The 24,986-nt window shown below is 37.5% G+C and overlaps 1 protein-coding gene across 1 annotated transcript in view; it reads left to right on the forward strand.

Annotated features, from left to right (window-relative positions):
- Window positions 1-24,622, forward strand: part of FREM2 (FRAS1 related extracellular matrix protein 2) — a 125,619-nt gene extending 100,997 nt beyond the window's left edge. Inside the window, exons 15-24 of the mRNA XM_027647472.1 lie at window positions 586-717; window positions 1,274-1,605; window positions 11,307-11,499; window positions 13,775-13,879; window positions 15,031-15,158; window positions 15,257-15,391; window positions 19,481-19,607; window positions 19,802-19,989; window positions 20,879-21,025; window positions 22,667-24,622. Of these exons, the coding sequence (XP_027503273.1) occupies window positions 586-717; window positions 1,274-1,605; window positions 11,307-11,499; window positions 13,775-13,879; window positions 15,031-15,158; window positions 15,257-15,391; window positions 19,481-19,607; window positions 19,802-19,989; window positions 20,879-21,025; window positions 22,667-23,179 (2,000 nt within the window). The 3' untranslated portion in view covers window positions 23,180-24,622. The remainder of the gene's footprint in view (window positions 1-585; window positions 718-1,273; window positions 1,606-11,306; window positions 11,500-13,774; window positions 13,880-15,030; window positions 15,159-15,256; window positions 15,392-19,480; window positions 19,608-19,801; window positions 19,990-20,878; window positions 21,026-22,666) is intronic.
- The last annotated feature ends 364 nt before the right edge of the window (window positions 24,623-24,986 follow it).

Consider the following 24,986-nt stretch of genomic DNA (forward strand, 5'->3'; position numbering starts at 1 on the left):
TGAACAAGCCCCTAAGGGACTTGATCTGACTTTGAAGCTGGCTCTACTTTGAGCAGAGTATTTCCAGAGATCCTTTGGCGCAATTATTCTAACTACATTTTTGTTGCTAACGGAACAGAAGGATCATAAAGTTCTGTGAGCGCATGTAGGTGCATACCCCAATCCAGTGCCAAAAACTACTGAACACTGGTTCAGGTATCTTTCATAAAGCTTTGTATGTGCTTAAGAGGGTGAGAGGAATTAACACCGCTGTAGACCACTGTAAGAAAGTATGACACTTGACACCAACTTTGCAAATATGGTTGACACGTGCAACTGAAAAGCTACAGATGGAGTATCACCACCTTGTTCTGAAAGTGTGTCCTAGTTAATTGAGTACTGATTTTTATTTGAATCCTCTTTTGCATAAATTCCCAGTCAGAATGGAAAATGCTGCTCAAAGTATTTACCTGTTGTTCAAGAAAATTTTTGTTGTTTTGGAAACCTGTACAGTAGGAAAAAAATGCATCTAAAATAGTGCAAGGGAAAGTACAGGTTATTTTCTCTGGACATAAAAGTAAGGTTGCTTCCTCTTTTTTCCATTAGGTCTTTGTCAACCTCGTATATCAGGAGTAGTTGGAGCAGAACCATTCTCTGCCAAATTGCGTTATACTGGCCCAGAAGATCCTGATTATGCCAACCTCATCAAACTGACCGTCACAATGCCACATATTGATGGTATGAGAAAATTAGCTGTGAAATTAGGAGAACTCATACAACATATTGTTATTTGAGCTATTTTATTGGTCATATTGTTCTAAATAGACAAAATAATAATATGATCTTTTAACATGTGGGAACAGAGAAAAATGTTATGAATGAACAAGCACAGTTTGCAACAAGGTGGATAACATTCAGTATTGATAGTCTCTGATGTGAAGATTAAGTGTTTTCAGATTAATTGGATAATTTACATAAGTTAAGATAGATGTACGCTTTGTGAAACTCCTCTGAAGTGCATAGAAATATACCATTTAATTCCTATGTGCTTCTGAAAAAATCAAATGAAATTTTTATTATTGAAATATTGATATGTTGAATATTATTATGATGTAATTTTAATATGTTTATAAATATTTTATTTGGCTCTGCATAGTATACAGACATAATTATTGTGGATAGCACTCATACACACTTAGTGGATAATATGCGTAATGTTTGACAAAGTTTGGCTAAATTAAGCAGCTCTGAAAACTGACATTTAGTGATAGTGCTATAAATTAATGTTTTTTAGGCATGCTGCCTGTTATTTCTACAAGAGAACTCTCCAACTTTGAGCTGACACTTAGTCCTGATGGAACTAGAGTTGGAAACCATAAATGCTCCAACCTGTTGGATTACACAGAAGTAAAAACCCATCATGGTTTTTTAACTGATGCTACCAAGAATCCAGATGTGGTTGGAGAGACCATTCCCTATCAATACAGCCCAACAGTCAGAGGCTTCAATACCTTGCGCTTTTACCGCAATCTAAATCTGGAAGCCTGTTTATGGGAGTTTGTTAGCTATTATGACATGTCTGAGCTCCTCACAGATTGTGGAGGCACCATTGGGACAGATGGACAGGTATGAAACTATAACTTGATTTTCTACTGTATTCTTAAAGTATTTCCCTTATGAGGCACCTATGCTAGTAGAAATAAGTGAGTTTAGAATTAATTTAGTTGAAAAATGTTCTTTTTTTCTTAAGAAGAAAAAGACTTCTCAGGTTGGCTTATTTCTTAAAACTATCAATATCCATTAAATGCTAATAAGGTCTATGTGAAATCCTTGTCCAATTAAAATTAATGAGAATAATATGGTTTGAATTAAATTTGCTATGATTTTCTCCCAGTACAGTTCTGGAGTATTTTAGGACAAACTAATCCCACTTTCACTGTATAGTGAGCCAATTTAATCTTTTCTTAGAATGAAAACCTTCTGACATATTGCTTTTAGCCCATAGATAGTACTGGACTATTTAGTATTAGTTGCGGTGTATCTTAAAAAACAGTTTAAAAATACTGTGGAGGGCCTTCTTGCCAATAACTATGGACTGCAGTGTCCTACCAGCTGCTTGACTCTGCTGATCTTTTGCTCACTGGGTAACAAGACCCATCAATGCAGGCAGCACAGTGGTCTCACATTACCCAGCAGAAAATCCCTTGGTCAGGAAGCAGAGAAACTGCCATATGGAGTGGCTGAAGAACAGAGCTGTGAAAGTGGTTGGGGAGTTAAAAGAAGGAGATTGGAGAGATCTTCAGGTGTCCTTTGGAAAATGTTTTCTAGAAATCCATAGTAATGTGGAAGATAAACATTGCAGGATTTCTTCTGGTGCAGTCACAGTGAAATTAATCCCTGGGTCTTCCTTATGTTGTCATTATATAAGCCTGTCTGATCTCACTCAGGCTCTGGAGTACAAAGTCTGTAACTCTGAAGAGCAGTCCTTAATGTACAGAAAAATCTCTTTGGGGAGTAATCCTACAGACTTGAAGAAAAACTGGAAATGCAGTATCTCATTTCAGAGAAGTCCGTCCACAGGTACCTGACTTTCCTGGTGCACTAGGGTTCCTTGTTGAACCATTGTGAAAAGGATGAGGCTGCTTTGAGAAATGGCCATAATTTCTCTGCTTGTTTAACATTTTACCAGGGACCCACCTTCTATCAGACCTCAACAGACTTATATGCACAAATTCTTATTTTGTTAGTCCCAAATGGCATAAGGCAGATGTGAAAAGTGTGTCGTTGCCCAAAGAAACATATGGGCATTTGCAACAACAAAACTACTGTACTACTAAAAGCCTAGTTGCCGATGGACATATAGATATCTAATCAAATAAACTTGTTTTTTTGTTGTTTTTGTTATACTTACACACCTGAAGTCCATTTTACTCCATGGATCAACTCCCTTGCAGGTGATACAGTCAGTTTGCTGGACAAGAAATTGCACCAGGATCTCTTTAGCCCTTGGTTAACTTGGTTAACATTCTTTGCCTCTTAACTAGAGATTATATACTCTGTAAAGCATAAGACCAGAACAGAATGCAGCTTCTGGCCTTAGATTAAAAGGCCTTGATGGATATGTCATCCCAGTGCTTTGTCATCAGTTCTGGTTCCTTGTCTGTTACAGAGACCAGTTCAAAGTCTCTGCCTTGATGTTGGGAGCTCACTATCCGTGCATCTGCTTGGGCTTGCTCCTCTGCTGCAAGCAGATCCTCCTACAGGTGCATTCCACTGAAACTATGAACCTGTCAGAGGGAAGGGGAAGGCATCCCAGTGTGGGATGTAAACCTTACACATTCCCACAAGATAAAAATGACAGGAATCTTTGCTGTTCCTAGAATGATTTCATTTCTTCAACTCATCATGCCTTTGGCTATCTCCTTTTACCCATGCAATATGCAACAGTATATTCTTATTTGCCAGACAACACAATCATAAGCACATAAGCACACACAACTTCCAAGCAGCTGTAACTCTGATCCTGTGACCTATGCAAGCCAGTTCTCCTTCAGTGAAGAGGGAAGACTTGGTATGAATCCTTTCTATTTGAAATACTTTTGCGTCCTTTAGGGGGAAGGCTGAATATCTAGTTTAGACAAATGTGTATCTAAATAAAACCTATTTATGTCTATGTGCATATAAACAGAGGAGAAAATACACAACCTTCTGATAATTTAGTAAATTAAAGAACCCGTATATTCAATTTAGGGGGACATGCATAAGTGGTAATGTGGCCAAGGAAGAGAGCTGTCCTTTCCTTAGGTTCCAGAAGTATTATGTACTTTATGTAAGATCTCTCATTTAAAAGCAGAGAGAGGTGAACATGAGCTGTGAGAGCCATGAAACTGCAGCTGAAGTCACCCTTTAGTGCCTTGTAGGTTATGACTAAAAGGTTACAGTGTGTTAAGTGAAATATCAAGCTGAATTACTTCTAGCGGTGAAGCATTGCCCCCCAGCCAGTATGCACTTCACTGACCTCCCTGTTTTTCCCACCTCCATTTAATTCTTCTCCAGGTTTGGTCTTTATCTTCACATGACCCCTTCCAACTGAGAGGGGAGGCAGTCAGTGCCCTATCTCTGTGGTTGTCACCATTGTTGTTTTTTTCTCCTTCAGTGAACAATTAATAATCCTCCTCTGTGAGAGGAAAGCTGGCAGCTATGGTTTTCACCATTTTTTTAGCACACAAAGGAAGTTTAAATCCTATAATACAGACAGAACAGATAAATAATGAAAACATTCTTACCACATCCTCTGCTACCACTGCAAATTTAATATCTTGAATTTACCGGATAATTTGGCTAGATCTTTAGGCTCAAAATTTTGTTTTTTAACTCAAGTTCTCCAGTACCTGTATGGTCAAACGTAGCCAGGTTGATTCAGAGAGAGAGATTTCACAAAAGGATCTGGCAATATCTTGCATGATATGGACCTTCACTTTATGGGAACTCCTGCAATGGTAGGGGAAGAAGACGAACTTTAGTGAGCAAGAAGTGAGGTGGGAGACCTGCAGCTGGTGTGGTTCTTCTGGCATAACTCCTAGTGTTTGCTGCAAGCTGCAGCTGTCTTAGTCAGTTCCCATGAACTCATGAACTGTCATAATACATACAGAGAAGGTCTTAGTTTTCTTTTTTTTTTCCTTTGAGGCCTTTTGATTGTGACCCATTCTCTTTCTCAATTATTCTGTGCATGAGCAAACCTTGTGTGAGTTAGTTGTAGCACTCCTTTCAGTGTACAGCTTGACGGTTTGTTCCTGGGGTCTACCCACAACTGAAAAATCGGGGACTTATGTATCTAAATATGGATTTAGATGTGCAGCTGAAGGAACTTCTATTTAAAAATAAAAGCCTACTCTTCTTTAAAGTGAGCTAATTAATTTGGATTAGAATTCTGTCCTTATTAAAGTTAAGGTCAGCTTTAATGATTAGCAGTTTTCTTTAAGAGAACCCGCAGTCACAGCCTAAAATTCAGTGTCTGCATTTGGATATGTACGGGTCTTAAAAAGGGAAACTCACCTACTTGAGAACTGTCTTCCTGTATTTTCAAGTAAATAATAAAGGTTAGACTTTATTTCATGGGGACATTGTGTGAGTCAAGTACTGCAGACATCTCACATTCTCAAGATACAGGTTCTAAAACAAGGACAGATCTTCATGAAAGGAAGTTAAAAAATGAGACAATGGAAACAAAGCAAGTGACTGTCCTTTAAAAAAGTGTATATTGAAGTGTTGACCTACACTTCTTTGATAGAGTGTGAAGTATCATTTGATTTCATTTCCTACTGTTATACTTCATTTCCTCTTTGCTATAGTCAAGCAGTTTGGCATCTGAAGGCTTCTGTGTGGTTCTGGACAGGTATTTGTTTATGGATGTTGCTTTCCCTAGTTCCAGTCCATTGCCAGACTTGGAATAGGGAAGCAAGGAAATTACCATTCCAACAAATTTTGTTAACAACTAGTTAATCAAGTCTTTTACAGAAACAAGAAGGTGAAGAATGTGTATTAAAATACTTGAATGTACAGATTTATACCTTGAAACTACGGTAATTGAGTATAGCTGAGCAGTTTGCTTTTTCTCTTTAAAAACCAGTTATTTCTGGCCCAAAGTGAAAATGTCTGTCTTTCAGTAGGTTCAGTTCATATTTATGCTACACGTTACAGCACTGAATGTTTGAAAATCCCATCTGCAAACAGATTAAAATCACTAATGTACTGCTGCAGCTTATACAAGACAGCTTGCAGAGGGTTTTTGTTACACAGAAACAGTATATTTCCAGCTTTAGTAGTTAGTAGTTCTAGTTTTACGAAAGTCATACTTTCAGGAGAAAACTAATCTCTTCTGAAAATCTCATTAGATCTTATAAAATGTAATTAAACAGAAATGTCAGGTTTCAGATTTTTGTATTCATTCTAGCCACCACAGTCAAGTATAAGAAAGCCCTGCAACTCATATTTCCTTGACATGAAATCTCACTAAAAGCCAAACATTTTTTCTCTAGCTGTAAACATGTGCATTTAGTAAGCTGTGAAGAAAAAACTACTATAAAGTTAATGCACCAGCTGTGTAACAAAGTCAGAGGTTAAATTTTTTCAAGAAACTGGCATTTCTAGGCTGTATTGCATTTTCCTCTCCATTCAGACTTCTTTAAACAATGCTTTGCATTTCACCTGTGACCTACCTGGCTGAGTTCCTTATTGGGGCCAAATCTTAGGTTTACCGTATTGACATTCTGTATGCAGTTAACTGATAACATTGTTAAACTTGTGTGGCTCAAATTCACAGACATAGCAAGTAGACACAATAGAAAATGAGATGGCAATTTGGAGGACAAAAATAGAATTTTCATGTAAAACCTGTTTCATTGAAATATATAGTATAAAACATGAACTTGTGTTATTTCTAATGTCTGATTCTGATTTTATCAGTACTGTCAGTGTACATACACACTCACTGCCAAGTTCTGTCCTCTGGAAATGTAAGCCAGCTAAATAAAGCACACTATAAATGCAGCACAGAGGCCAAGCCCCAAACTCTTTACTGAAAATATTTTTTATTGTAAATATTCTCACTTGTTATGTGACAGATTCTCAAAATAATTATGTTTTTTACTTAATGAAGTTTGACAGTTTGATTTGAAAGAGGAACAAAAGAACACCCATAAAACTCCCATTAATATTTCCTAAGTCTTAAATGAGAATTTTCAGTATTCAAAACCAGATCTGATGTTCTGTGATAATTTATCTTGCAAAGAAAATGCATGAAACTCTACTTCATACAGCAATGTTGAGTATAAATCATGTTCTTTTCTCACATACATGAATTTTGAGGTGTGCTACTTGATGATTTGTTATCTACATTTTTCCAGATATTAACTGTAAGCGTCTGTTCCCTGCTTGGAACAATTTTTGTCTTCTGTCTTCTCTGGTTCTCCAGACTTGGCATTGTCACAGAGTAATAGACACAATTTCCTCAGTTCAGCTGAGGTGTAGCTGTAGTTTGTATTTCTCTCCCGGTATCACAAGGCTAAAATTCACACCCACTTGTTATGGTTTAAAATTGATGTTAGTGAATGTAATTTTGTCAATGCCACTGGTAAAATCTCCTGTGCATATGATGTATGCACATAATGCACCTGTTCTGTCTTCCCACAGCAGTTAAGCTGATTCTACATTTACAGAGATCTAAGTTACCATTTTGGTCTCATCAGTGTCACATTGAGATATAGTATGAACAGCTGACTGCTTTCAATAGGCTTTGCAGGCAGTGCTGGAAAAGAAAGATAATTCAATGGAAAGAATGTTTTCTCATGTTTGTCTAAACAGTGTTATTAAGAGGACTAGAGAAGTAAGAGTCCTCCATCTGTGTAACACATTCCATTGACTCATTTGAGGAGTGGGGGCAAGGAGGTGGCTGCTCACTTTGACACAGTTTTCCTCTGCAGTCAACTTCCTCTGTATTTTATTTTTATTGTATCAAAAGGTCCTTTCATATAGCATATCTTGAGATTTTTCTGCCTATGGAAGAGTAGATTTCCCCTTGTAGAAACAATAGGCCCTTAAAAGTTTTCATTTACTGTTAGAAGAGAGAAAATTATTTATTCAGTAATTTTCTATCAGTGTTGTAGGTTTGCCTCCACACCTGCAAATCCATGAGTGCATAAGGAAGGGTTTGTGTGCATAAAAACCCAATGAGCTTTTAGCAAGAACTCCCTCCTCTTCCCACATGCCAGGAATCACATGTAAGGGCAGCTGTGCTGATGGAAGCACATAGATGTACACAAATAAATTCCAGGCTGGGGCAAACAGCCCTGCTGTCTAGACATCTCTTGCAGATTTTACTGAAAGGAAAGAACCTTTTAAATTCTAGGGTCCTAGAAATGGAGAGAGTTTCAGATTTTCCCATGAGTAATGGTAACGTACATCAGAGGAGCAGTGTTTCCAGCAGACTTGCCCCAGAAGGGATCCGACTACTAGATTTCCACCAGTACAAATGCTCTGAGCTCACTAGCACTAGGATCCCATTGAATGGAGTCAAGAAAACTCTAAAATGTGTCTTAAAAACCTCATTAAGGGATTTCTTTATGTACAATATTCATGAAGACCTGATGATACCTTGTACTTGAAAATCAAGAAAAGCTGTGAAAGGAGGTTTTATTTGTTTTTTTTTAATTGAGGTGGCATAAGATACTCAACTAGGAGAGCTTTTGTGGATCCCCCTGTCCAGGCTACTGTTTTAGCTCTACATAATGCTGTTCAAACTCTAGTAAACTTAATCTAAAAACTAACTAGATCTCATGGCCTCACTATTCCTGTTGAATGCCACCACAGTGAGGGCTAGAAATTCTTCTGATTTCTAACCTGTATTTGTCGTGGCCATCTCATGCCCGTTTGTTCCCCTGTCAGCACTATCTTTCATCATCAGTAGCCCTTCTCTGCTGTTCATCTCCTAATGTATATAGACAGCATTCTTATTCCCTCTCAACCTTTGTCGTGCTAGGCTTAACAATCTGACTATTTTAGACTCTTCTCATCAGATAGTTTTGCCATTCTGGTGATTATGTTGATTCCTTTTTCTACAATCTGCAATGCAAATTAGACTTTTTCAAGCATGGATGATCAAAGCTCTTCCAGATAAGCTCTCACTAGTGCTCTGTATAATGACATGCATGCTTCTAATTTCCACCTCATTCCTCAGTTTGTATTAGGATCATAGCACAATGCAGAAGGTAGGAAGATCATAGTTATACTGTGATCAACTCACATACCAAAATTTTTTTCCCCTCTATTGTTTCTAACAAGTGTCTTTCATTTCTACCAGAAATCTCTGTGACTGGTTTCTATTACCTTATACTTTAAACTATAAAATTTCATCTCACTACTATTATTCTAGTCCTCAAGGTCAATTAAATTCTCACTTTGATATTCCAGTCCTCTACTTTATCATTTAGCATTGTGTATGCTTCTGTTCAAGAGAATAATGGACATATATTAAATCCTCTTCCATGTGCTTTTGTCTCCTCCATATACAAACTGAATTTCAGATCTTTGACTTCAGTGTCTAATTGTTACTGTACATCATGCAGCTGTAGAAGAAAAACACATAGAGAAAAGCCAACACAGTTTGTCTGGGATGACCTTACAATAGAAACATGTTCGTTATACTGCCACATATATTCAGTTCTTGATACACGTCCAGGAAACGACAAATTTTTGAGGTTATTACTGAATCAAAGGCAAACCATGAGGCACTCTAGGGCTACATCATAGCTATATTTTTTTATAGAAGTGAGAATACTGTGTTGTTATTTGGAACAACTTAGCAAATCTGTGTCCAAAATAGTTGCTTAGATACCGATGCAAGTAGGTATCACAAAGATAAACTTACTACTAAAGAATAATATTTTTGTCTAACTTCTATTTGTCATCCAATACCTATAGAGAAGCAATCCTTTTTTGTTGTTGTTGTTCCGAATAGAAGTTCTCGATTGTGTTTATGTAAAGCCAACAAAGAAGCATTAATATAAAATAATCTACAACTGTAGCATCTCAACTCATCTACCAGTCTGTGTTACTGTTTTACTTTTCAGTGGTGCCAGGTTCTTTTCAGTGGTGCCCAGTGACAGGACGAAGAGTAATGGCTGTAAACTAAACCATGAAAAGTTCACCTCAACATGAGGAAAAACTTCTTTATGTTGAGAGTGGCAGAGCACTGGAACAAGCTGCCCAGGGAGGTCGGGGAGTCTCCCTCTCTGCAGACATTCAAAACTCCCTTGCACACTTTTCTGGGTCACCTGCTCTAGGCGACCCTGCCTTGACAAGGGAGTTGGGCTAGATGGTCTCCAGAGATCCCTTCCAACCCTGACAATTCTGTGATTCTGTGTGTGTCCAGACTGTTTACTGTCTAAATGCTAGCACATACTGTGGAATGATACAAACAATGTAAGCTGAAAGGGTTTTGGTAGCATACTGTGTAGATCAAGGAGCATCACATGTGAAAGCGAGATGTGGCAACTACAAATATTTACTTTAATGAATTAAAGCTAATTAGTTTAGAGTATTTAGTTAGTGCAAGCAGTAAATTTGTGGTTTCATCATATTACTAAAATTTTTGTCAGGCATTTGGAAATGTAAAGCAGCTGTGAGGTAATGGACATTCAGCTCCCTGACGTGCCACTGGGTGAACCCAGAAACAGTTTGATTTTTACATAGCTTGTAAAATTTGAATGCTGGGAGTTTTTAATAGTGCAAAACACTCTTTAGAAGAATGTAAGGTAATCAATCCAGGGAAATGTTCAGATGTACAAATTTATATATGGAATTTCTATTGGAAGTAAATGAGTATTAACAATATTTGTGCCTTTGAAAACTTTCCCACTGGGAGATGATCTCAGTGTCTTTCCTTCCATGATTATTTCTGAGAAAATCCAGAATGATAATAATGATAAAAGGATCTGTATTGCACATTTCTAATCAGAGATATATGAATGAAAAAGTATTTGTAGCAAAACATAAATACAAAGTCTCTTCAGAAAAGTTTGGATCCATGAATCATGTAAGAGCTATCTTAAGAGGTGACAGTTTACTGACACTATTCTTCTTCTTTATTTTCGTCAAAATAGATATAAATAATATGTAATTCTTTGATAATTACAGTACTATTGTTTTGTACCATATATGCATAAAGGATCTATTTTTAAATCCATATCAACTTGCATATTATTTTTAGTTCTTCCAACAAGTGAGAAACAATGTGATTTGTGTTTTTGCATGCCATATTTTAGCTACTATCTGTGCACAAAGGAAGAAATAGTTGCAAAGATGAGTAAGGGCAGTCCAAGGACTCAGTCTTGCAATAATGTCTGAACAATTTCGGGGTCTTCCAGGAATGCTTCTTAGATGGTAGTAGCAGAAGAAGGTAAGCAAAAGAGTTGGTTAAAGCACAAGGATAGAGAAAATGAAAAAGGATATATGAAAAATTTCTAAAGCCTTCATTTGTGTTTATGTTGTTTATGTATTAAGAAAACCTGAACAAAAATGATGAGTCAAATGTGTTATAAGAAGTCATTATCAGTTTGAAATACAGAAATGGAATTTGGAGATATGTAAGCTAAGCTGAAAACCTTGAAATGTGGTTTTGCACTTCATCTGTAATTTGCAAAAAGAGAGAATTTGATTCAGTCACAATATTTATTTGAAGGTCTGTCTTCCCTTTCTCTTGCATTTGGCTTACCTGTGCAATGCTGCCTTTCATGATCACTAACCCTAGTGTATAATTTTCGTTTTTATAGGTTCTCAACTTAGTACAGTCCTATGTCACACTGAGAGTCCCTTTGTACGTCTCTTATGTTTTCCACTCTCCTGTGGGTATAGGAGGCTGGCAGCATTTCGACCTACAGTCAGAGCTTCGGCTGACTTTTGTGTATGACACTGCCATCCTGTGGAAGGATGGGATCGGTAGCCCCCCTGAAGCAGAGCTCCAAGGTGGGTGTTGGATTTCCTTGCACAGAACTCATGCTCTGTTACTAACACTATAATTTACACACAGTAGGATGATTTTTCAATCATTCCAATACTAAAAAAAAATTAAAAAGTACTATTTATTAGCATTTGCAAACAATCTATCAGTTCCTAGTGCTCACAGGTCTCTACTGGAGTGTTTATAAAAACCGTGTAAAGTTGACATCAGTGCTTTTATTGCAAAGAAAGACAATTTTACTATTATATTTGAAGTAAATCTACAAAAATTAAAAAAATTATTTCTACTCAGAACCTCAAGGTACATTGTGTAACCATATTCTGTTATCACACAAGATGTTTGCACTTTAGTGAAAAAAAAATTGAAGGTTTTCTGTGATGCCATTTTTCCTGGCTATGAATTGACAGGTTCAGAAACTTTTGATATTTTGAAAACATTGTGAAACATGCAAAAGAAACAAATATATTATGAGGATAATAACCTGTTCTGTATTTAAAGTAGTAAACTGTGAAACATTCTGTAAACGTGTTAGATACTGTCAGTAAATGTGAGTGTAACTAGTCAACAAATCAAACTATATCATTACAGAATTTATCTTTGTAAAAAGTTAATTTATTTTTTTAAAGTAGTGACATACAGATGTGTGTGCAAGATTATAATATATAGTTACAACTTTATGCTGTGTTGTTCTATTTATGAAAATTTACATAGTATTTTCTAGCATTAAGCTTCAGGTGTCCCATATCTCTCTCAACCTAAGTTAGGGTACAGGCACCGGCTGTAGTTATTTACATGCACCTACACAATTTCAGGACTCCAGGGAACATAAAATCATTTTTTTTTTGTTTCTGCAAACTCTGTATATGGATTACAGAAGTCATTGCTATGCAATTTCTGTCTTTATGTTTAAAGAGCAGGAAATGAGGAGTGGCAAGGGGAATCTACAGTGCATGAAGAATAGCATGTCATGCCATGCCTAAAGAATAAGCCACATGCCAAGAATCATGTAATGTGCTGGTCACCAAATAACAACCAGTTCTAATCCTCTGTCTCGGGAGTTATGTGGTGCATCTATGCCGCCGTTTCCTGTATTTGATGCTTTAATTTTTTAATTTCTCTTTTTAAGAAGCTGATGGCCAGATCTTTGGAGATGCTGGTCTTTGACAGTTCCCTTTGAAAACAACTGGGATAGAGTATATGGTAAAGAGGGAGGCATCTGAGATTAGACCTCTAGCATATCCCGATCTGATTTGGGTAGTATTTTTTGAGCAGCTATTTTTCTTAGCATGGGGGATTTAACTAGTTTCTTGTTTACTTCCGTAACTCTAAATTCATATAATTGTTCTACATAAATTCTACTTAACACTGTGAAGCAGTCAAGGTCTTCTAAAACCGTAATTCATACATATATAGAGAGACATATATTTCTAATGTACCAATAAATATGATTGGTACAGGTGATTTTATACAGGTATACACATTCACACTGGTGAGTGCATTTGGTTGCCAGCACATTCATGGGGAAACATTCCTGTTTCCTTCTTTTTTCTGGCAAGCAGAATGATAGTACATCACTGGCTCTTTGTAAAGGATCACTGGAGGAAATGCCTGAACTCTGAAGCTTTGCAGAATTCTAGAGAAAAAGGGATTTGGCTGCAAGCTACAGCCGTAAACTGCTTCTGACATGTAAGCAAGACCTTGCAATGTGAAATTAAAAGGCATAAGCCTGTGTTTTGGGCCAAATTCATGCCAAAAATTGCCAGCAATGCAAAGTCTGTCAAAATGAGTTTCACAGATTGAAGCACCCCAACACAAATTGCTGTGGAAGTCATAACCAATTGCTACAACTAAATGCTGGTGGTTCCTTCCTTGGCACAGTAGGCACTGCTAAAGAGTATCTCCGAAGCAGCTATTCTTCCTTCTACAGACTCTCCTGACAGTTGACCATGCCTGTTGCCCAAACACAAGCACAGACTGTGCTGTGTGGATGTTTTCTCAGGCTACTGGAGCAGCTATATAGGTCCATGGTAACATGTGATAGCATGACTTCACCGGGAAATTCTATGTGTGCTTTGGAAGCTGTTGTGAAAACTCTAGGCCTCGCTGTGTAAATTCTTGTTTGATAATAATCTTGAGACAACCCAAAAAGTGCCAGCAGGACCCCTCCCAAACAGCTGGCATGACAAGAAATGGAAGAGTGGTTCTGGTGTTTCATAGGAGTGTGATTTACTTGTCATCTGCAAGTGGAACAAACCTTGTTAATTGTTGTTTTGCTGCCAGGTTCCCTGTACCCAACCAGCATGCGTATTAGTGAAGAGGGGCGCTTGGTTGTCAACTTCAAGACTGAAGCCCGGTTTCATGGCCTATTTGTTATGTCCCATCCTGGTAAGTGTAATCTACACTTTAGCAGTACTATACAAAGACACCCCTCCCAAATTTTATGCTATTCATTTTTTTTCTATTTCTGCTACTGATATCTGACTTTGTTTTTGTATACTGTGCTCTTTGAATAAGGATTTTTCCTCTACTTGAGATTTCTTACTTGTCATTGATGACTGTACTCAGGTTGTCAAACATGTTGAAATTTGGATGAATATGATAGAAAGCAGATAGTTCCACTTGATCAAGAGTCTGTTTTATGAAAGATGAAGATCTAGGCCATTCTGTCCATTAGAGATCTACAGATTTGTGGTTTTAATCCAATAGTTATGATTACTGTTTAGTTATTTTGCCCTAGGAACTTACATAGCATTAAAATTTCTTTTCTAACTTGAAGCTTTTCTGGGTTATTTAGACCTTTTTCAGAGAGCAAGAAAAGGCATTGTATCACTCAGTTAATACAACATTCTCACTGACATTCAATTAATTATTGCTGAGGACCTGTTCCTGCAATTTAATCTGTTTAAACCTCATGCCTTTTCAATAATTGCAGGTGTAAGACTCTGTGTATGGACATAAAACTGAACATGAATGCCAGACATGGAAAAGATTATCTAACAATTAAATCTGCTGAACAACAATGAGAAGGGAAAAAACAATCAAGAAATCTCCTTTAGTTTAACTCAGGGGTTTTTAAACCTATAAAACTCCTTTATAGTGCTTCTACTTTTTCTCAGCTGTCCTCTTTGTATGTTAGGCTTTGCCTATTGGGTGGTACCAAAAGCTTTTCATTGCTAAGAGAAATTATGTTATGTTTCCCTGGGCTGACATTCCAAGTTTAAAACAGGACAGATAATAGATCTTTGCCTTTCCACTCTCACTGTTTTACCTGTCTGTTAAATTTAGTATTCATACAGTTCTTGTTGTGCAGTCCAAAAGCAACCCTTGAATAGACACTTGAACAACAATCAAGGAGGCCCCACTGAGTTGACTGTAATTGGTTTGTTAGTTTCAGTTAATAAAACCCAATGCCCTGTAAAGGTATTAACATCAGCTATGGCATTATGGTTTATGAATTATTGGAAATGTTTTTCAGGCTCTGAGAGTTTGCAGTGAAACACTAAAGGTGACAAATCTGTTTCTTGGCATCTTTCTAGCTTCATCTCTAGCTTCCATGGTTATGTCAGCTGATCACCCAGGCCTAACATTTAGCCTCAGCCTCATCCGAAGTGAACCAACCTACAACCAGCCAGTACAGCAGTGGAGCTTTGTCTCAGATTTTGCGGTAAAACCTCAGCCTCCACTATGTCTTCTATTACCCTAGCCTGTTGGTCAGGATCTGGTGGTACAGCTACCTCTTTATCTCTCTCTGTCTGTGTTTAGGTTCGAGACTATTCTGGAACATACACCGTGAAGCTGATAGCCTGTACCACTGCTCCACATCAGGAGTACAGCCTACCAGTGATCTGCAATCCTAGAGAGCCAATCACTTTTGATCTGGATATCCGATTCCAGCAGGTACCATTCCAATTATACCTTTGTTGTGTTTTCTTTTTAGTTTGATTCCCATATTGCCTGTGTTGGTCTTGTAATAATAGCACTGGAAACTGAATTTACTTGCTTATAAACAAAGCATTTCTAAATTGGTGGGACAGCACATACTCCTCTCCTGCTAAATAATCACTTTTACCCAACTGGGAAAGGCAAATGTAGGAGCATAAATGGGCTTTTTCCTCAATGCATGACCAGTCTTTAATAGTCAATAAGAAGGTCACTGACATTGGCTTGGAGGCTAGTTACTGTGATGTGATAGTAACGTTTGGGAATTCTTTTCCTGTCTGTTGGCTTTGGTAGGAATCAATTTTATCAGGTAATTAGGCAAATATAAAACAATTATCAGAAGGTTTTCGTCTGACACAAAATCAGAAGTAGGTCTCTGGTATTAGAAGTGGGTCCTCCAGAGGAAGGTTCACTCAGCCCTAAGTTATAGCTTCCTTCACTGACTGTAGAAGAAGTGTAGATAATCAACACTGGTAAAATGCTTAGCTTTAAGACACGAAAATGGCTGAAACAAATCCAATCCATAGCAATATGGATCATATGGGAACATAAGAACAGGCAAACAGCATACCTTTCACAAAGCTCAGCTCTAAAGGAAATTATATACTTTTCTGTTATTTGGAGCCAATACAGCTAATACTGGAACAGTGTGGCTGTGGTTTCATGCTCATTAATAGTACAGATGTATGCCATTAAATCATCTTACAGTATAAATCTGATCCAGATCAGTCAGGGATACACAATCACTTTTCTGTTGAATTAGCTAGAGTACACAAGGGAATGTATGCAGTCTTTATGCTTTCATTTGGCAATATGCCAGCCATGGGAGAATAGATGGTTCCTGGTAGGGCATTAAGTCCTGGAAAAGCAGAGGGATGATACATGATCTGATGTGAAACCCGCCTTCTCAGAGTTAACCAGCAAAACATTTTGAAAAAGTTTGAATGGAGTGGGTGAGGGGAGTTTATAATAGTTCAGCACCTCGGCTTTTGTCTGGCATTTTTAATCTGCTTCTAGGGACTCTAAAGCAATTCATAGCAATGCTAAACCACAACTTGTGCCTGATCCTAGTACAGACAATACTATGTTGATATTTCAAAGAAAGTTCAAAAACATGCAAAAATCACTGCAAAAGGGTCAAAGTAGCCTAGGGAGAGACCTAATTCTCACCTGGAAGTAGCCTATGACTAAGAACTTAGAACTATGACTAAGAATTAGAACTACCTTCGAATAAATAGATACTATAGGGGTCATTATATCAGATAAAGCTTTAATAATACGGTATATGTACCTTAATTCAAAATAGGCATAAGGTACAAAGTTGCAACAGTGTCATAGACTGTGGCCAGTTAATCCCCCATCACCAAGAATTTTCAAACCAAGACCATCTCTTTTTCTTTAGATACTATAGTAAAAGAGTTTCAGGAAATTCTGTGGTCCATGATATTGTTCCATATGATCATAGACTGAAACACTATGTGGACTTAAAGGAGGTCCCAAAAAAACAGCAAATGGTAGCAGTACAATAGTACAAATTCAGTAGGCAGTATCTACCCTCTTAAAGAGGGTAGGTTTAGACTGGATATAAAGAGGGCACTTTTTATAATAAGGGTGATGAGACACTGGCACAGATTCCCAGGGAAGTGGTGAAATGCCACATCCCTGGAAGTGTTTAAGGCCGGATTGGATGGCTCTGAGCAACCTGGTCTAGTGGAAGCCGTCCATGTCCATTGCAGAGAGGTTAGGTGAGACAGTCTTTAAATGCCCCCTCCAACCCAAACCACTCTGTGGCTTTCTGAAATCAGTGAGTATAGGTGTCATAACTGGACCAAAATGACTTTGACTGTAAAGTCTAGTGATAAAATGATGGAGCAGGACAGGAGTTGTATCCCCCAATTCTTTGTCTAGTGCTTCAGCTCCTGTACTGAATTACCTTCTTGGGATTTTTAATATCAGGGTTTTAATTTCCTTGGAAACTTTTTGTTCTAATTGCCTTCACAATTTTTTTCACTGTTCACAAGTGAGGAACCATTTTTAGATTCAAACATCAAGAAGACAATGTATTTAGTGCTTCCTCTCTGGAGTTTCAACATTTCCTTCTTTAACATATATCATCTGCACATCTCCTTTTACCTCTCTCCATGCTCCCTGAGGAATGAAGCAGGTATCTTGAAACACTAGTGAGGGTTGTATTACTATTGTCTCACTCTGTCTCACTTCCTGGAGATTAACAGTATTCAACCTCCAGGCTTTCCTTTATCCGTTTCAGCATCTCCATTTTTTAGATGTATATGACTATTTCCTGACAGACACACTTCCATAATCAGGATACTTGCTTCTCTGGGATGGACCAATCTTAAGAGTTCTCTGCTTCTTGAGGTGGCAAATATCACATGGGCTTTAATCCCATGGAGGTAGGATTGTCTACCATGAGTGATCTGCATTGTCTCCAGATCGTCCATATGCAGAGCTGATGGACATGGCAAATAGGAAGAGTACGTTGACAGTTACTCTTCTCACCCAGCAGATCCTCACGGATTATTTTTTTAAGAAGTCTTGCTTAAAACATCTCAAATACCCATGACAATAATTACACTTAAATTACTATCATAAATAACAGCTATGTGTTGGCTCCTGGCAGCACTGAGATTTACATGTAAAACTGAAATAAAAATAGTAATTTAAAATAGAATGCCTAAGAGATGTATTCATAGTGATACACACAGTATTCAGCCAGACCATTGCTCTCACTGTTCTTGTAAACTGTGTGCCTGAAATCCAGTCCTTTAGCTGAATACATCCTTCTTGTTTCTTATTCAATGGACATTTGCGCTTCTCAGGAAGAGCTTGATGAGGCCATGGTTGTTTTTTCTCTTCTAAAAACAGCTGGAAACCAGTGTGCCTGTCAAGTACTTGAAGCTATAGGACTGCAACACAATAGCCTGAATCCCAGGCATTTAGAAGGAAGCATTCCAAGAGAATGGAAATTATTTTTTTAATCATTATTTCTGTGAAAAGGCTATGGTGATAGGGTTACTCTTTCTGAAGAGTACCAGTGCATTTATAAAAATGTTTCAGCTATACATTTTTCTTGCTAAATCCCATTTCTTTGATAGTTTTGATACTCTATTGTGAAATGGACCCTTGTCCATGAGCCAGCAAGAATGTTTTCTTTTTTGTTTTCCTTCCTTCCTTTCCACACACTTATACATATATGTACATAAATATACATATATATGTTATCATTTTTTATTTGTTTAGTGGCCTTATGTTATTTTCTTTTTTTTTTTTTTAATGTGTATGTCTTCCACATTGTTTATTTAGGTACACACATCTTTTTAATCTTTAGCTTCCCCCCAGTTCTTCTACTCATTGTATTTATTTCCCTTTTGTTATGTCCCCTTATAGTTTGCCTTCTATCTTCCATTATATGGTCCCATGAGAACCTGCTGCTGATAGTATTGACTTATTTTATTCTTGTAATCAAGGAAGAACCATAGATAACTGTGTCAAATATATAAAGATAAATGCTAGCATAAAAAGGTGTTCAAACAGTTTGGTACATTTTCACATGCACGATCTGATATCCTGCAGCACATCAGAAGAACTGATGCTTGCAAATAAATCCTCGGCAATGTGTACTTTAAATAATTGGCAGAGGATCAGAGCAGAGGTGAGACTTGGGTATAAGAATGAAAATGGGATAGAGAAAAAAGGCTCTCAAGAGTCAGAGGGAGAGAAGTTTTTGAGGGAAATGTTTTCCTCATATTATCCCCACATAAGTTGCCCTGTGCACCTCCTTACCTGGGATTTGGAAAAATGTGGTGGAAAGAAACTAACCTAGAACACTATCAAATATCACAGATGCAGATAATCCAAATGTTGCATGTAAAATGAACTATGTCTAGTACAAAGAAATCTTTTTGTTAAACTGTATTTTTGCTTGTAGATGTAAGGAGCTGATAAGTAATGTATGGGAGGTCATGCTTATGTTTTAAGGGTCATTAAAGAATACTTGTTGAACAGCCTTATGCTTTTGTGTTTTAGGTCAGTGACCCAGTGGCTGCTGAGTTCAGCTTGAATACCCAGATGTTCCTCCTCTCCAAAAAGACACTGTGGCTATCTGATGGCTCAATGGGCTTTGGGCAAGAAAGCGATGTTGCTTTCTCAGAAGGTATAATTGTGCACAGATCATGCACATTTAATTTGAATTCCATACTATCAGGATCCTGTTTCAGTCAAAACAAGATAGGAATAAGGTTTTGGGCTCATTGCACTAAGGTTCTTGACTAGGCTTATCAACTTAGCCTCAGAACTGGGCTAAGTGTTCCAGTCTAATACAGTGTGAACTCTATGCACTGTTTACAGGTGATATCATATATGGTCGGGTGATGGTGGATCCAGTGCAGAATTTGGGTGACTCCTTCTACTGTACCATCGAGAAGGTTTTCCTGTGCACAGGAGCTGATGGATATGTACCCAAATATAATCCATCCAACACTGAATATGGGTGCCTTGCTGATTCACCATCCCTTCTGTACAGATTTAAGATTGTGGTAAGTGTTCTAATTCTGGGAGGGTGCACATATATATTTTAAATTTTTTTTCTAACTTCTCTTTTATCCAAAAACCAACCGTTCTTTAAAATGTTCTTGATGGCATCAAATTTTCAACTCAACCTCCAGGCTAACATGAACAGATGGAGGCAATATCTTACCTTTCACCCTCCTGATTCTATTCTTAATCTTTCTGGGGACTTCCTTCAATAAGAGTTTGACCTAACTTAGAATCCCAAGATAGGCTTCTTCTCTGCGCTGTCTATATCCACTGACAATAGAGAGAGCCTTAGGAGACATGCAAGTTAAGGATTGGAATCTGTTTCCTATTTAGCCACCCAAAATGTAGTGTATAGTGTAAAGTTAGTCATCTAGGTCGCCTCCGTAATTCATAGGGAAAGAGAGATGGCTTAGAATATCTGAGATAATTTCCCTTCTGAAAATAACTATCGAGTAAGCTAGGTAACTACAAACCTGATGCCCAACTTTTAGAGTTAACTTTAATTAAGATGATTATATAATTAGCTAAAAAAATGTATGTGAATGCCTGTTAATAAAATGAAATTTAGCTTCTTTAGGGTGGGAAATAGACTTCTTACTTTCATTTCAGACCATTTTTATGTATCTTTTTTATTTAAGAACTGTAGCTATGATTGTTCTTTAGTGTTTCTCCCTTGTATTCCAGAAAAAAAATATCTGCAGGCAAGAGATTAAATAGAATTTAGTACAATTCAGATGTGACTACGACTGTTTCTCATGTTTATTCTCTTGGTATTTCACTAGATTGCATAAAATAGCATGTGTAAATTACACAACTTATACATTGCATGTAAATATCTTCCTAGAAGAAATAAATTTGTGGTTTACAAACTTTTTTTCCTCCACACAGGACAAGGCTCAGCCAGAGACACAAGCCACAAGCTTTGGAAATGTGCTTTTTAATGCAAAACTTGCAGTAGATGATCCTGAAGCAATTCCATTAGTTAAACAGCCAGGCTCTGATGGATTTAAAGTAGACTCAACTCCTCTATTTCAGGTATGATTTCTATTATCTTATTAGTACTGAACCAAGAAAGAAACACTTGCACAAGTACTGTTGTTAACTGTAAGTCATACTGAAGTCAACAGAAAGATTTATTCTGATTCCAGTGACAGTCAAATATGATTATAATTGCTTAAAAATTACTAGATATAAATTTGGAGCGCTTATTAAAACATTTTTGTGGGATACTCTGTTTTTCTCTTGTTTAATTCCACAAACTAATCAGAAATTTACAGATTGTTCTTAAGCATTTCTCCTAAGAACTTAATAAGTTTCTTGTTACACAGGAATGTTTTATTGTTTCCCATCTCACTTCTCAAAGTCAAAATTAAAGAATCATAACTTTTATAGTGAATGTCATCAAAAGCTAGTTGATACTCAGAATTTTCTGTAAAATTCTTTCCTTGCAAACTCACACAGTGTGAAGCAGTGGAAAGCCTAAAAATTGATAACTAAAGGGTGCAACTACTTCTAAATTATATATAATCCTTCAGCTGTGTGCATTCACCCTTTTCATCTATATAACCCATCCAAGAGTTGTCTCTTCACTATTTGTCTCTTTAGTATTTGCAAAACTACATGCAAAACTCAAGTGTATAAATGAGTAGAAAAAATATGGAGGAGACTTTGATCCTAATCCTACCAACTTCAGTATTAAAAGTCCCACTGTAAGTAATGGAATATTTAAGAAAACAGCCTACTTATCAATATAAAAAGGGTTTCAAAATCTACCTCCAGGAAAATGAAACCTCATCTTTTTTATGTGAAGAATCCATAATGCAGTGATTTTTCATCATCATTCTGTCAAAAGAATGAGAATATGAAGAAACAATAGTATATCCTGAAAAAGACTTGGAAAAAGAAGAGTAAAATAAAAAATGTGTTATTTCTTACAATAACAAAACTTGACTGCAACTGTTTACATTGTCAGTAGCTTTAAGACAGTATTCAGCCTACTGGATCTTGTGGAGGACAAATTTTTTATATATCCAGGAAAGACAAGAGAAATTCAAAGAAGATAGTATTATCTCACACAGACTGCAGGGACTCACACAATCACAGAATGGATGAAGTTATCAGGAGCCTGTGGAAATTGACTGTTCCAACTCCCCGCTCAAAGCAGCATCACCTAGAGCAGGTTGCCGAGGACCGTGTCTAGTTGTATTTTGAATATTTCCAACAAAGGATACTCCAAGGCTCCCTGTTCCAATATTCAGCCATACAGTAAAAAATTTTTTTCTTATGGTGAGATGGAATTAGAGCCAGGGCCTGATCCACTGGCAGGTAGGGCCTGGAAGGTCCTTCTCTGTGGCCTGTCCACAGCTAAAGGTACTTTCTATGGCCTTTGACACTAATGGGACAGAAAAAATGCCAAGACCATAGCTGTCTTCATCTGCATCTGATAGCCATAGTGTCTGGCCATAGAGAGGAATGTAGATTAACCCCTCTTAAAATTTTGGCAGAAAACCTGACTTCTCTGCTGCACATTGGCACATAGTGGGGTGTTATCTGTGTATGATTTTGAAATTGCTTGTGCAAGCAACCAGTTCAGAACAGAGATTGATTTCCCCTGCGTATAGTGCTGTCCAAATTGTGTATGCGTGTGTTTAAACACAAAAAAATGTTTCTTCCTAGGTGTCTTTGGGTAGGGAGTGGTACGTCCATACAATCTACACTGTCCGTTCCAAAGAGAATGCTAACCGTGGAATAGGCAAAAGGAGCGTGGAGCACCAGTACCACTTGCTCTTTAGTGGTGGGAGCCCAGGAACATCTACACAGAGACGACAGAAGAGGGGAGTTGAGCAGGACCCAGAACTTGCAAAAGACATTGGAATGGAAAACAACCGAGGAACAAACATACAGCACATAGCACTAGATCGCACTGGCAAGAAACAGATCTCTCAAAGGGAGGTTGCAGTCAATGGTGTTCTCCCCAGAGAACTGAATAACCAAAGTACAGGAATCAGCATGGTCACAATCATTGGTGGAGCTGCTGCCATTTTCCTTGCCATTTGCTTAATTGCAATTATCATTTTGCTGCTAAAATGGAAACAAAATTCTGAGAAGAAAGAAGCCACAAATGAGGCAGGCAGCAATGAACCAATGATGCTACCACATAATTACAACAGCGACAGCTCAGAGGTTTGATTCCAAGACCACAAGATTCAAGCCACAGTCTCCAGAGTGCCTCAAAAAAAACCCTTGAACTGCACAATTTTAGAAGCAGATAATGGTGACTCATTAGGAATAAAGAATTCATATGCTTCTAGGTGTACTTGAAATTTGTTATCTTGAACTCTTTTTGCCATTATCAACAATAGCAGGAGCCGTACTGAATCTCCCACTTTGCACAAAAGGAAATGCTGACATCCCTATACCATGCGCTGATTTCAAGCAGCATATCAAGGGACTGCATTGTAAGGGAGAGTTGTTGTTTTAGTTTTGTACTTTCTGACATTTCAAAAAAATAAAAGAAACTATACAAAGGTGCTATATATCCTGTCTGCAATAAGAGAGGAGATCTGTTTCTTCAGAAACACAATACTTGAGAGAAGGAATCCTTACACTCTTCTGTTAAATTTTGTACTGTTTCTCACAAAGAACTCAATGTCTACAATTAGTTTGAAAGGTAATGAAATACCTTAGGTATAAATCCTCCCTCCTATAGGCTTTTGACTTCACTTAAGCTATACCAGTGATTTTTTAAATTTTTTTTTCTACTTATATGTAACTGAACTTTTTGAAAAAATGGCTAGATTATACAGCATAGCATTATAAACAGTTGCATACCACAGGATGCAATACATACTGTTTTCTGCAAATTTCTATTCATCTATTTAATCTGAGAATTTTTCCCCCTTATTTATGTTTATATAAAGCCAAAGAATGCAATAGAATCCAGAAAGAATTTTGGTTTTCAGTGAAACTGGATGCTTATATCCTCTTATAATGGAACATGGAAGTGTTTTAAGGTAAATTATATTTCTTAGTGCATGTCCACTGTTGAGAAATGCAAGCATTAGTGTTTCAGTACCTAGAGAAGATGATAGTTAGATTAAAAATGCAGAGGACAAGGTTCTGCCTGAACTGAGCCTAGGAATCATGGTACTGAATCCAGCATGTAATTGTTAGTTGCCACATTAAATGGCAAAAAGTGAAGAAAAAGTTAGCATTTGATTGAATCAAGTAGTATTTATTGCTGTAAATCCCAGCACATTTTGACAAGCATGCTGGATCACTGTTGTGCATTTTCTAATGAATGACTACTTTTTCAAGAGTAGCTCTAATTTTCTCTCAGCATGCTTGAATTAGGTAGCATGGCAAGTTTGGATCAACAGTGTCCCATATCAGTTTTTATCCAGACAGGACCTCTTCTGTCCTGAAGATGTTTTTATTCAGATGGGACCTGTTCTGTCCCTATCAAATGCTTGGCTATGAAAGCTATGTAACCTTCAGGAAATTGTCTCATTTTTCACATTAATGTTTTATATAAGTCCTTTCAAGTCATAGAAACATAGAATGGCCTTGGTTGGCAGGGACCTTAAAATCATCTAGTTCCAACCCCCCTGCCATGGGCAGAGACACCTTTTACTAGACCAGCTTCCTCAAAGCCTTGAACTCTTCCAGCGATGAGGCATCCAGAACTTCTCTGGGCAACCTGTGCTAGTGTCTCACCACCCTCACAGTAAATTTCTTCCTAATATGTAAACCTATCCTCTTTCAGTTTGAAGTCATTACTCCTTGTGCTATTGCTACGTGCCCTTGTATGAAGTCCCTCCCCAGCTTTCTTGTAGGCCCCATTCAGGAACTGGAAGGCTGTTTCCAGGTCCCCCCAAAACCTTCTCTTCTCCAGGCTGAACAATCACAACTCTCTCAGCCTGTCGTCATAGGAGAGGTGTTCCAGCCCTGTGATCATCTTCATGGCCATCCTCTGGACTCACTCCAACAGGTCCAC

This window comes from Corapipo altera, unplaced genomic scaffold (genome assembly GCF_003945725.1).
Source record: "Corapipo altera isolate COAL_440 unplaced genomic scaffold, ASM394572v1 0, whole genome shotgun sequence".
Taxonomy (NCBI): domain Eukaryota; kingdom Metazoa; phylum Chordata; class Aves; order Passeriformes; family Pipridae; genus Corapipo; species Corapipo altera.